This window comes from Pseudogymnoascus destructans (assembly GCF_001641265.1).
Source record: "Pseudogymnoascus destructans isolate 20631-21 unplaced genomic scaffold scaffold_23, whole genome shotgun sequence".
Lineage (NCBI taxonomy): Eukaryota > Fungi > Ascomycota > Leotiomycetes > Thelebolales > Thelebolaceae > Pseudogymnoascus > Pseudogymnoascus destructans.
Genome location: NW_020167542.1, coordinates 6,867 through 18,060, shown reverse-complemented (window position 1 = coordinate 18,060; position 11,194 = coordinate 6,867). Strand labels below are relative to the sequence as shown.

The 11,194-nt window shown below is 48.0% G+C and overlaps 1 protein-coding gene across 1 annotated transcript; it reads right to left on the bottom strand.

The window, feature by feature from the left end:
* Window positions 1-1,994: 1,994 nt before the first annotated feature.
* Window positions 1,995-4,873, bottom strand: YAP1 (DNA-binding transcription factor yap1). Its single transcript, XM_024471126.1, has 3 exons — window positions 4,111-4,873; window positions 2,794-4,055; window positions 1,995-2,736 (listed from the first exon to the last, which is right to left on the bottom strand). The coding sequence occupies exons 1-3, from the start codon at window positions 4,591-4,593 to the stop codon at window positions 2,544-2,546; spliced, it is 1,938 nt and encodes a 645-aa protein (XP_024320806.1). The 5' UTR covers window positions 4,594-4,873; the 3' UTR covers window positions 1,995-2,543.
* Window positions 4,874-11,194: the final 6,321 nt, after the last annotated feature.

Sequence of the window (11,194 nt, the reverse complement as noted above, 5' to 3'; positions counted from 1 at the left end):
GGGTTGGAAGGGGTCTGGGAGACCCAAGGGTTGGTGTTGGCAGTAGAGGGTCTAGAGGGAGTTGGAGTCCGTAACCTCACGTCAAGCTTTGAAAGCACTGCTTGCAGGTCGAAAGGCACTAAGCCAGCTCCGCGGAACCCGGACTGGGCGTTTTGGGCTGTCATGGATTCCAGATATGCTGCTCTAAAGGCAAGAAAGAACTCGACCTTGGTAATGTGGTTGATATGAGCCTTAATGAAGGTCTCAATCTGCCGACCATATGCCCGCTTCAACACACTAAAGCACCCGACATCAAGTGGCTGAGTTAAATGAGACGAGTGGGGAGGTAGTCCAAGAGTTATAATGTTGTGTGCCTTGCAGTACTCTTGGAACTCGGCCGATTCATGACTCTCATGCCCGTCTAACACCAGCATTCGATATGGACCCCTTGCACGAACAGCAGTATGTTTGTCGAAGTGTTTCAACCATTCTAGACCCGTCTCATTGTTTGTCCATCCATTGCTTGTCAGTTTAACAACCCAGTTGTGTGGAAGGCCGCCGTCTGTATACCAATTTGCAAGATGATTCTTGCCTTTAACTACCAAAAATGGAGGAATACTCCAGCCGTCACTGTTGATACAAGCAATCGCTGTAGCCCATTCCCGATTCCCTGGCTGAACTGCCTTACCTCTGCCAAGTCGATCTGCACGGGTAACAACCATTGCAGGGCAAATCACACCCATCATAAACCCAGTTTCGTCAAAGTTATAGAAGTCGCAGTCCAAAACACCATATTTTGCCCTCATATTTTCCACTAGTCGAAACCACGCGCCAATTAGTTCAGGATCTTCGCACAAGGCCCTTTGGAAGTCGTAAACGCGATTAAAACGCATCTTTAATTCTGGACGTCGTTGTACAAATCGGTGGGCCCAGAGCTTCCCGACGCGCCTCCCTCCACGCGATTCGAGTATAAAATTTGCCATATCTTCTACACCAGCAAGCCGGGGTGCAAATCCTCTTGAATCCATATCAAGTATATTCCGAATAACCACCTCCTCTTCTAGTATAGTTAATTTCATCATTGCAGGCCGGCGTTCGTAGACAGTAGTTCGGCCGTTCATTCTGTCGCAGAGTGTAGAATGAGGTACTTCATAGAGCTTAGCAGCCTTCCGACGACTTAGATTTTTTGATGTTCGGATAGCCTCAATAGCTAGAATGATTTTTGCTTCTTGGGTAATCACTGACATAATAAAAGGTGGAAAAAACGCGTTGTGAAGTTAGAGGGTAGGAAATTCGGGAAAAGTGTCCGAGGTACTGATATGTCCGACGTACTGATAAACCACGTTATACAACTTACTTACTTAAATACTCACCATACTATTTATCCCCCTTTATAAAAGCGCCAGGTTATATATACACGTTTAACTGTTTTATACAGCAGTGTTATTAGACAAAACTAGCCACTGGTAGCCTTAGAACCACTCGCATAATATAGTAGCTAGTTATCAAGTTTCCATTAACAGAAACTTCAAAGTCACTTACCATCGCACCTCTAGTAGAGATGCCTAATCCTCGCAAGTCTACAGTCGGCCGTGCAAGATATTAACGATGGGTCGGCCCTAGTATCGTTACTCCTCCTAGACCTATTCTATATAATAAACAGGGTGGGCGAGGAGAGAAAATGTGAGAGTTAGAGAATATCAGGGAGACCAATCCTTTTTTTATCATATAACTTGCAATACTGCTACGCCAGATAACTACCACACTGACCGTCTCGTCCCCTGTATCCATCTATTAACTCACGGAACTCAAATTTTATAGCATCCGTAAGAGCATGCATAATATAGTATAGTACCAGAGTATTTATGAGTGAGCAGTAGTAGTAGTAGCATTATCCATCCCCCCCCCATCTTAATCCCTCCATTGTATATCACCACCACCTCCCCTCCTCCGATGAACCATAGCAAGCGCGTGCGCGTTTCGTACATATAAATACCCCCCCTCCCCTCTCCAATCCTCCTTTCATAATAATCTCCTTTCCCACACCATGCCCCTAGAAACGAAGCGAAACGAAACGAATTGAAAGGGAGCGAATCGGAACGTGGGATCGAAACCGTCTGAACTCAAAAGTGATGGAGTGGAAATGGAAAAAAAGACAAGAAAAGCAGAACGCGTCACCCCATAAAACCAAAAAACAAGGCGCTCGTTGCGCATCAAATCATCCAAAATCCTCATCATCGAAAGCCCCCCCCCCCTTTTCCAAAAAAAAGATGGGAGTATAAGCAACCATTAAATTGTTTCTGTCTGGGCCATTAAAAGAAGAAGTAGAAGCATAAAGGCAAGAACACCGTAAAACCCCTCCAGTTTGTAGCCCAAATACCAGCTATCAAAATTTCCATTCCAGACACCCCATTCACCCCTACGCACTCGTGACGCCGTAGCATGCCACGTTCCCTTTCCATTCCGTTTCCCATTTTACTCATGTCATTCCAATCCACCCCAGATCCCGTCCCCGTCCCAGTGCAAGCCAAGTACCTAGTAAAAGCCCTGCGCGCGCTGCGTGCTCAAGTCCCCTTAGTCAGCGGGAAAGCCTGGAACCCCCCCGGCGCAAACATCGTATCCAGCACATCCTTAAAATCCGTCTCCTGAATGACAGGGCCCTCACCGCTACACTTGGCTTTCTGCTGGAGTTGCGAGCACAGGCTGTCCATGTCGATCTCGCCGTTCTGGACGGCGGGGCAGGCTTGGATTTGTTCCCTAGCGAACTTGTTAGTCTGCGTTTCTAATGCAGCTATTTTAGGATGGGGGACATACCACATATTCGTGCACGTGAGCATCTCGCTCGCAGCAGGTACCACCTCCTCCTCACCAAGCTGTGCGTCAATCTCCCCAATCAAATCCTTCTTCCCTCCCTGGTGGTGCTGCTGCTGCGTCGTCTGCTGGGTCTGCTGCGACTGCGGCGTAGCATCCAACGTAAACGGACTCCCCGAGAACTCCCCAGGGATAGCAAACGCCTCAGTAAAAAACGAATCATCATACAACCCCGTCAGGATATTATCATGCGGCTCGCGATAATCCCCAAACAGCTGCGGATCGAACTGGTTCCCGTTCTGCGCCGCCAGCCAGTCGAGGGAATTGATGTCGAAGGAGGAGTTAGAAGCGGGGGTGGGTGCGGTGGTGGAGGGGGCGAGAGGGGGAGAGGTCATGGTGCGTGGGATTGGTTGGGAGGCAGAGCCGCAGACTTGCGAGAGCTTGGAGTAGAAGGAGGATTGGCTGTCGATTGCCGGGTCGGCGTGGGATTCCTCGCCGATGGTGGAGAGTGTTGTGGTTGCGGCTGCGGCGGCGGCGGCGGCGGTTTTGGATGCGGGAGGGGATTGCGTGTAGGGTTCAGGCGAGGTGTCGCACGAGGAGCTGGTGCCGTGGTGGGAGTTGGAGGAGGTGGGGGAGGAGTGTGATGTGTTGTGACCGGTGCTGGTTGGGCCACTGCCGGAGTCGGCGCTGGAGGCGGAGGTGCTGCCTTTGTTGTGGTGGACCATGTAGTCGAAGTTGCCGTTGGTCATTCCCTCGAGCGCCGCGCCGTTGCCGGAGTAGTTGTTGTTGGACTGGTTTGTGTTGGCGAGGTTCTGGTTCGAGCCGAAGCTGAGGGAGTTGCGCGAACCGCTGTCTAGGGGGCTGAGGTTGCTTGTGAAGCTTGTTGAGCGGGATGGGGCTTCGCCGGGTGATGTCGTTGACTTGGAAGGCTTGCTGAGAACGGGAGGTCCGGGGAGCTGGCCGAACTTGGGGAACTCAAAGGAGAAGTTGACGTCGTTGGGGTTGTGGGGGGCCTGACTCGCCTTCTGATACGTCGACAGCATGGGCATCAGAGGGTTTCCAGTCTGCCGGCTCACCGCAGCCTGCTTGTATTCCTTCAGCTCCGCGGTCATCTTGTCCACCTTGGCGCGCAAGATGAGATTCTCATGGTTCGCCGCCTCGGATGCCTTCTCCAGATCCTGAACCTTAGTCTCGAGGTCCTTGAGGTGCTTCTCCTTGCGCTCACGGAAAGCACGTTGTGCCGCGCGGTTCTGCGCCTTGCGTTTCTACATCAAAATAGTCAGAACTCAGTTCGTCGACAGCGGAGCAGCGAAGGCTTACCGATGTCGGTTCTGAAGTTAGTGGCTTCCTCCCCAGCTTCTTGGACGTCTTATCGTCGCCATCCCTGCGCTTGCCATCCGGCTCATCGTCGTTCTCCTCGTCGTCCGACAGGCCGCGCTTGTCGTGGGACTCGTTCGCCCCCGCATCGCCATCCGATGACGTACCGGGCAGGTTGCCAATCATCTGGCCCTGCGGGAGGTTGCTGAAGTCGTACTCGCCATAGCTGGCGTCGTTGTCGAAGTCGTAGTCGTAATCGATGAACGGGCTCTCGTTGAGGTTCGTCAGGCTCCCGGATCCGGGCGCCTGGAGCGGCGATGTGGTGGTGTTGTCAAAGGCGGCAGGAGCAATGGTCTGGGCGTCGCCGTTCTGCTGGTCCGCCGCAGTGGTGCGGTTGGAATTGAGGGCGGTGAAGAGGAGGTCCTGCTGGTGGGGGAAGAGGATGAAATTCGGCGCATGGAAGCCGTTGGTGGTAGCGGAGGCCATTTCGTCGGTGTGCCGCGAGGTTGTCGTTGTCTGGAGATGTTTTGGTGAACGAACGAGAGAGAGAGAGGGTTTGAGGCGGGACTCAGCCAGCGAGATTCCGGTGAGTTCAGGAGCGGGTTTTGGTGTGAGGGTTGGAAGAGAGAAGAGAAGAGGCGGGAAGCGGGATGGGTGGGGTGGTGGGTGGTGGTTGAAGGGTAGTGGTAGTGGTAGTGGTGGTGTAGTGGTGGGTGGTAGTGGTGGTGGTAGTCTACCAGTGGTGGTGGTAGTGGTGGTAGTGGTGGTGTGGTAGTGGTGGTGTGGTGGTGGTGGTGGTAGTAGTGGGAGTAGTCGGTGGTAGTGGGTCGGTGGTAGTGGGAGTAGTGGGAGTAGTGGGAGTAGTTGGTGGTAAGGGAGTCGGTGGTACTGCGAGTAGTCGGCGGTACTGCGAGTAAGTGCGAGTTAAGTGGCGAACGAACGGAAAGTAAGGTGCAGTGCAGTGCAGTGCAGTGAAGAATCACACCCCTAAACCAAAACCCCCAAAACCCCTAAACCCCCCAATCCCTAGCAGGGACTCATTATACTCACCGTATGTCCACCCGCCCACTACCCCGCCCATGGGGTCGTTGATTTATCAGCAACGGTGTGGTACGTACATGGAGGTTGAGGCCTGGTCGTTGGGATTTCAAAAAAGAGTACAGAGGGTCTTTGTGCTGAGAGGCGGGCGATGATTGGACGACAGGGGTACGGGAGTGAAGGAGGGGGGATTAAACGGCACCTGTTACCTAACAGGTAATATGCAAAAGGGAAACATAATCCTTGTTAGTGGAAAAGTTTATTGCCGCGCTGCAATGCCTGATGGAAGTTTGTGTAAAGTCAATGTCAAGTCGCATAATGTTACGCTAATAACTAAGTATGATTCATACTCTGAATACTAGGATCTAGATATTCACAATACTTAACACCTAAACAATTGAATGTTGACCGAATACAGTTTGTATTCAAAAAGGCACAGAAGGATTGCTTATCAGGATATCTAAGTTTTTTGCAATATTGCATCTAATATAACGTACATGTATAGCGAAAGCGCCAAACAAGCGAAAGCGCCAAAATTATCTACCCTCACGACAAACATTGCGATAAATCTACCACAACATTAGAAATCAATTGAAACTACTCGGAGTCCTCTTCCTCAGAGGTGTCTATTACAATCTGACACGTGCGCGCATTGTGCCCAGTCTCACCACACTTGCCACAGCGACGGGCACGGGTTTCTTCCCTTGGCTTCCGACCACGGCTTGCCCTTATTTCCTGCTCTACCTGCTGCACAACATCCCTCTCATCCTGTAGCTCTTGCGCCCCTTGTTGACTAAGTGATCCTCCTTGCTGTAGTCGTGTTTTCCTAGCTCTCCGGCGCTTGCTTAGTACTTCATTTGCCTGTCGTAGGTTTTGGTTCTCTCCCTTTAGCAGTGCTAATTGATGCATTATTTGCGATGCACCCTTTGTAAACTGGTCAACAGCTGCATAGATTGAGGTTGGAGAGCTATTTTGATGGCGTGAAATCCGAGTTTTAATAAATGTAGACTGTGACATAGCTTCAATTGGGTTGTTTGGTGTCTGAGAAACCCAAGGTTGAGCAGTACCTGGGCGGGAGCTTGGAGGCGTTGGTGTCCTTAACTTAAGATCAAGTGTAGATATCACTCTCTCAGGGTCAAATGGAAGAAGCCCTGCCCCTCGGAACCCGCCTCAAATGTTACTTTCTGTCATTGTAGTGTTAAATGCAGCGTGGAAGGCAGGAAAGAAGTCATCCTTTGTAATATGAGAAATATGAGCCTGCATCATATCTTCAATTTGCCGACCATAGGCCTGCTTTAACGGGCCGAAACAGCCAACATCAAGTGGCTGGAGTAGATGAGAAGAGTGAGCAGGCATACAAAGCGTAATAATGTTGTGTTCCTTGCAGTACTCCTCAAACTCATCTGAGTGGTGGCTCTCATGACCATCAAGGACTAACAAGCGATAACCACCAACACTCCGGGCCTTTGTATGCTTCTCAAAGTGCTGAATCCAATCCATGCCTCTCTCGTTTGTAGTCCAGCCATTTTCAGTAACAGAAATCACCCAATCGCTTGAAAATCCACTATTCTCATACCAAGATGTAAGGTGGTTTTTGCCTGCAACAATGATAAATGGTGGTACTGCCCAACCTTGAGAACTAACGCCTTGGATTACTGTAACCCATTCCCGATTACCAGGCTGTACCTTCTTTGCTTTTGCCCGCCCGTCTGAGCTTGTTACAACCATAGCAGTTGAGATAACGCCCATCATAAACCCAGTCTCATCAAAGTTGTAGATATCTGCTTCATCGATACCATATTTCGCAATTGTGTTACGCACAAGCTCAAACCAGCCATTAATAACTTCTGGATCTTCGCACTTAGCCCTCTGGTAGTCGTATTTGCGCTGAAAGCGTGTCTGGAGCTCTACACGCCGCTTAACAAAGTTTGAAGCCCAACGCGACCCAACGCGTGACGCGTCGCGTGTTGCAAGTAGTCGACTTGCCATATCTTCAACAACAGACAGCCGAGGAGGAAACCCTTTGGCAGCTAGGTCGAGTATATACTGAACAAGGACGGACTCCTCTAGGTTAGTTAATTTCCGTGAGTTGGCTTGGATATCGCGTCGTGAAGGTACACCTTCTAGACGACGACCTAGCTTGTGGTGGTCCACAGAATAGATCCTAGCAGCAACTCGAAGGCGTAACTTTGGGTCGCTTTGCATAGCCTGGATAGCTAGCACTAATTGGCTTTCATCGTTTTTATGGGGCATGTTTTGTTGTTGAGGAATTTAACATTTAGTTGGGGGGTTTGGTCACCGCATCATTTTGGCGCTTTCGCTTGTTTGGCGCTTTCGCTATACATGTACGTTATTAGTAATGAATTCTTAATGTATTATATAAACTTACATTCTGAACAGTAGGAACCTGTTGGCTAGTTGTCATACCCCTAGTATTAACAAGATATCCAACACCTAAATTAAGAGTATGTAGAAAGTTAGGTAAAGAGGTAGAAGTAATAATCTTCTTAACAGTAATTGCTTTACCATTGTTGGCGCATGAGATCAAGGTTGAATCCTAATAAAATAAGTAATATATTCGTAATAACGTACATGCATAGCGAAAGCTCTAGCATAGCGAACGCTCTATCCCACTACAATTTACCATCTTCCACCTTCTAACCTCGTTTTCTCCATCACCTAACATGCCTCAAAAAAATGATAATACTCAATTAAACTTAACGTGGTTTACCACCAAACGGAACATCCCACCAAATGAAACACTTTCCGATAGCATCGCAACCTCAAACCCAATTACTCCACCACACCACAACAAAAAGATGCCTCAGAAAGCTAATGAAGGCCGAGTTTTACTAGCCATTCAAGCTACCAAATCACCCCACAAACTGTCCATCCGACGTGCTGCGCAGCTATATGAGGTCCCACATGTAACACTTACCCGTCGCATACACGGAAGCCAACCACGAGCTGGTAGACGCGACAAACAATGTCCATTGATGTCATACTGACATTCGTTGCACTCAGTTTGCTATCAAACTCAAGAGCAAACTTAGAAATCTCCTCCTCAAACCTACAAGTCACCATACATATCTTGGCTTATCACACCAACAACAGAAGCAATACTACTCAACGATTGCTGCAAACTCTTCTACTACATCTGTTTATGCTACATACATCACGGCATATCATTTGGACACTCATTGAACAAGTTATTAAGAAAATCTCCTCCTTAAGGGGGTGGGCCAATACTACCACATGGCATATCTCTACCAACTAGAGGCCTAGGAACATGAACGATAGCTCTAGAAGCTTCTACAACCCTCTATGATTCATTACACGTCATCGCTCCTTAGTTACCCACAAGATTGGTTAAGTTATGACATAATTTGTCTATAGGTACTCTGACCTTGGACCTCCTTTTCACTTCCTATAGGCTAGGAACCCAAGAGATGGTTCTATGGGATTCTCTTACGTTCACTACATGATTAGCAAGCTAGTTGTGGGTCGCACTTGATTTCTAATACATTTACCAAGCCTGGTTAGTCATGGAAAGTCATGGAAAATGAGAGAACTACACTCCTTTGGCATAAATAGGATTGCCCTTTCCTTAAGAAAGGGCAAGCAGGCAATACAGTAAATCGACTAGCACATACTTCCACGTCTTTTCCAAGCTTCCAAGCATTGATCTTGTTATTCTCTGTTTTTGAAAAGTCAGTGAGGTGCTAACCTCTGACTTACCCCTGAGTTCTCAGACTCAACATTTGTTGCAACTTGTCTAAACCACTTCACCACATCATACACCTGATTGCTGCGTTGTGGAATAGTCTAAGCTACAACCCTTTGGCTCTGTTTCCTAAGACAGTGTGTTGTCTTAGTAAATTCATCCCTTCCTTGGGTGGCTAGATTCTCATATCTGGTGCACCCACCATTACACAAATGACCCTTATACAAGAGGAGGTCCGTACCCTTCGAAAGGCCAACACAGCACTTTCAAAGCGTCGGAAAGCCAAGCGTACACGTGTCCAAGATGGAGGGTCACTTACTATAGAAGATGCTCAAAAACTGATCGCTGAAAAAGAGGATAAAGGGTTGAAACGACAGAAAAGGTCAAATGAGGAGGGTGCTGTAGAGGCTGGTCCATCGACTTCGCGGCGCTGTGGGAGGTGCGGCAAGACTGGGCATAATGTACGAACCTGTCAAGAGGTTGAAGAGATATTAGGAGAAGAGAATTCAATTGAGTGTAGTTAATTTTATTGTGTTAGGGTGGAGTAATTGGGTTTGAGGTTGCGATGCTATCGGAAAGTGTTTCATTTGGTGGGATGTTCCGTTTGGTGGTAAACCACGTTAGCCTTATTAGCTATTAAGAATGATTCTTCATTAAGTCTTAGGCACTAGCTGATATCTACAGGGTACACCATACAAAGCTAAGCTGTCGTATAGATGGAAAGTAGTCATGACGCGACTAAGTAGCCAACTTGAGGAAATTGACCAATCTAGAAGAGTCTGTTATTATTCAATACATACTCAACTTAGATTTGAAAGGATTCCCTCCTAGACTTTGTGGTGTGGAAGATATGGCCAACCACATCCTTATAGACTGTGATGCACTAGCATTAGACCGCGTTAGGCTTCAAACTTCATTAGGCAACAACCAGCACTTAACACGCATATTAACCGAAAATATGACTATCATAGGGCTAAATGTGAAGATCCAAAGCTTATTCATAGTTGGTTTATGCTTGTGCAGAACACAATTGCGAAATACACTATTTAAGATGTAGACATCTACAACTTCGATGAGACTTGTCATACTGACATTCGTTGCACTCAGTTTGCTATCAAACTCAAGATCAAACTTGGAAATCTCCTCCTCAAACCTACAAGTCACTATACATATTTTGGCTTATCTCACCAACAACAAGAGCAATACTACTCAACGATTGCTACAACCATCTATGATTCATTACACGTCATCGCTCCTTAGTTACTGGGCCGATATTACCACATAGCATATCTCTACAACCCTCTATGATTCATTACATGACATCACTCATACTACCACATGACATATCTCTACCAACTAGAGGCCTAGGAGCATGAACGATAGCTCTAAAAGCTCCTACGAACCTCTATGATTCATTACATGTCATCGCTCTTTAGTTACCCACAAGATTGGTTAAGTTATGACATAATTTGTCTATAGGGGTACTCTGACCTTGGACCTCCTTTTACTTCCTATAGGCTACGAACCTAAGAGATGGTTCTATGGGATTCTCTTACGTCGACTACAGTTACCAAGCCTGGTAAGTCATGGAAAGTCTTGGAAAATGAGAGAACTACACTCCTTTAGCATAAATAGGATTGCCCTTTCCTTAAGAAAGGGCAAGCAGACTGTAAGGATGCCTCCTTACTCGGGGTAGTTACGGCCGTCACGTGGCGCCATCGAGACTCGGGGCCGTTACGGGTCAGTCGCGACTGACAGCCTTAGGCACATAACGTAAGGAAGCCTTAGGCAAACAGGGAGCTAGCTGAGTCGGAGCGGTTTCGGGTATTTTAAGGGAACAGCCATACAGGGTGACACCTTCATCTTTTTTGTATCCTTCGTAGTAGACCTATAGGATAGAATACAGCATCACCTCCGACTCGCACTCCCATATGCACCTACGGAGAGCCGTATTCCCTGTGTCCTTACATTATACAAAAAAGATCACGCCTGCCGGGGACGGCCGTACTTAAATAATATCCCACAACGGAACGACTCAGGAGAACTGTCAAAACACCACCGACCGCGACTCAGTGACATTTCGAAGTAGAGACCTGACGACTTCAAATAGCCGTGACCCCAGAGAACTCACGGACAACCAGTGGATCAGGGTTTGATCCTGCAGAGCAAGCTGGTAAAGTCGCCGACGCGTTGGCGCCGAATAGGATACGAGATCCTTAAGAACCCCCTCAAGCACAGAGACAATTGTGAACAAGAGTGTTGATAGCTACGAGCTACCGGAAGTCAAACTCTTTCGTATCGACACCGATACACTCCCGAACCAAT

Bases quoted from the DNA above. Each gene is read 5' to 3' on its own strand.
- YAP1 (XM_024471126.1), bottom strand. From the start codon at position 4,593: ATGGCCTCCGCTACCACCAACGGCTTCCATGCGCCGAATTTCATCCTC. The intron at 4,056-4,110 runs GTAAGCCTTCGC...ATTTTGATGTAG, and splicing joins TAACTTCAGAACCGACATCG to AAACGCAAGGCGCAGAACCG. The intron at 2,737-2,793 runs GTATGTCCCCCA...CAAGTTCGCTAG, and splicing joins CTCACGTGCACGAATATGTG to GGAACAAATCCAAGCCTGCC.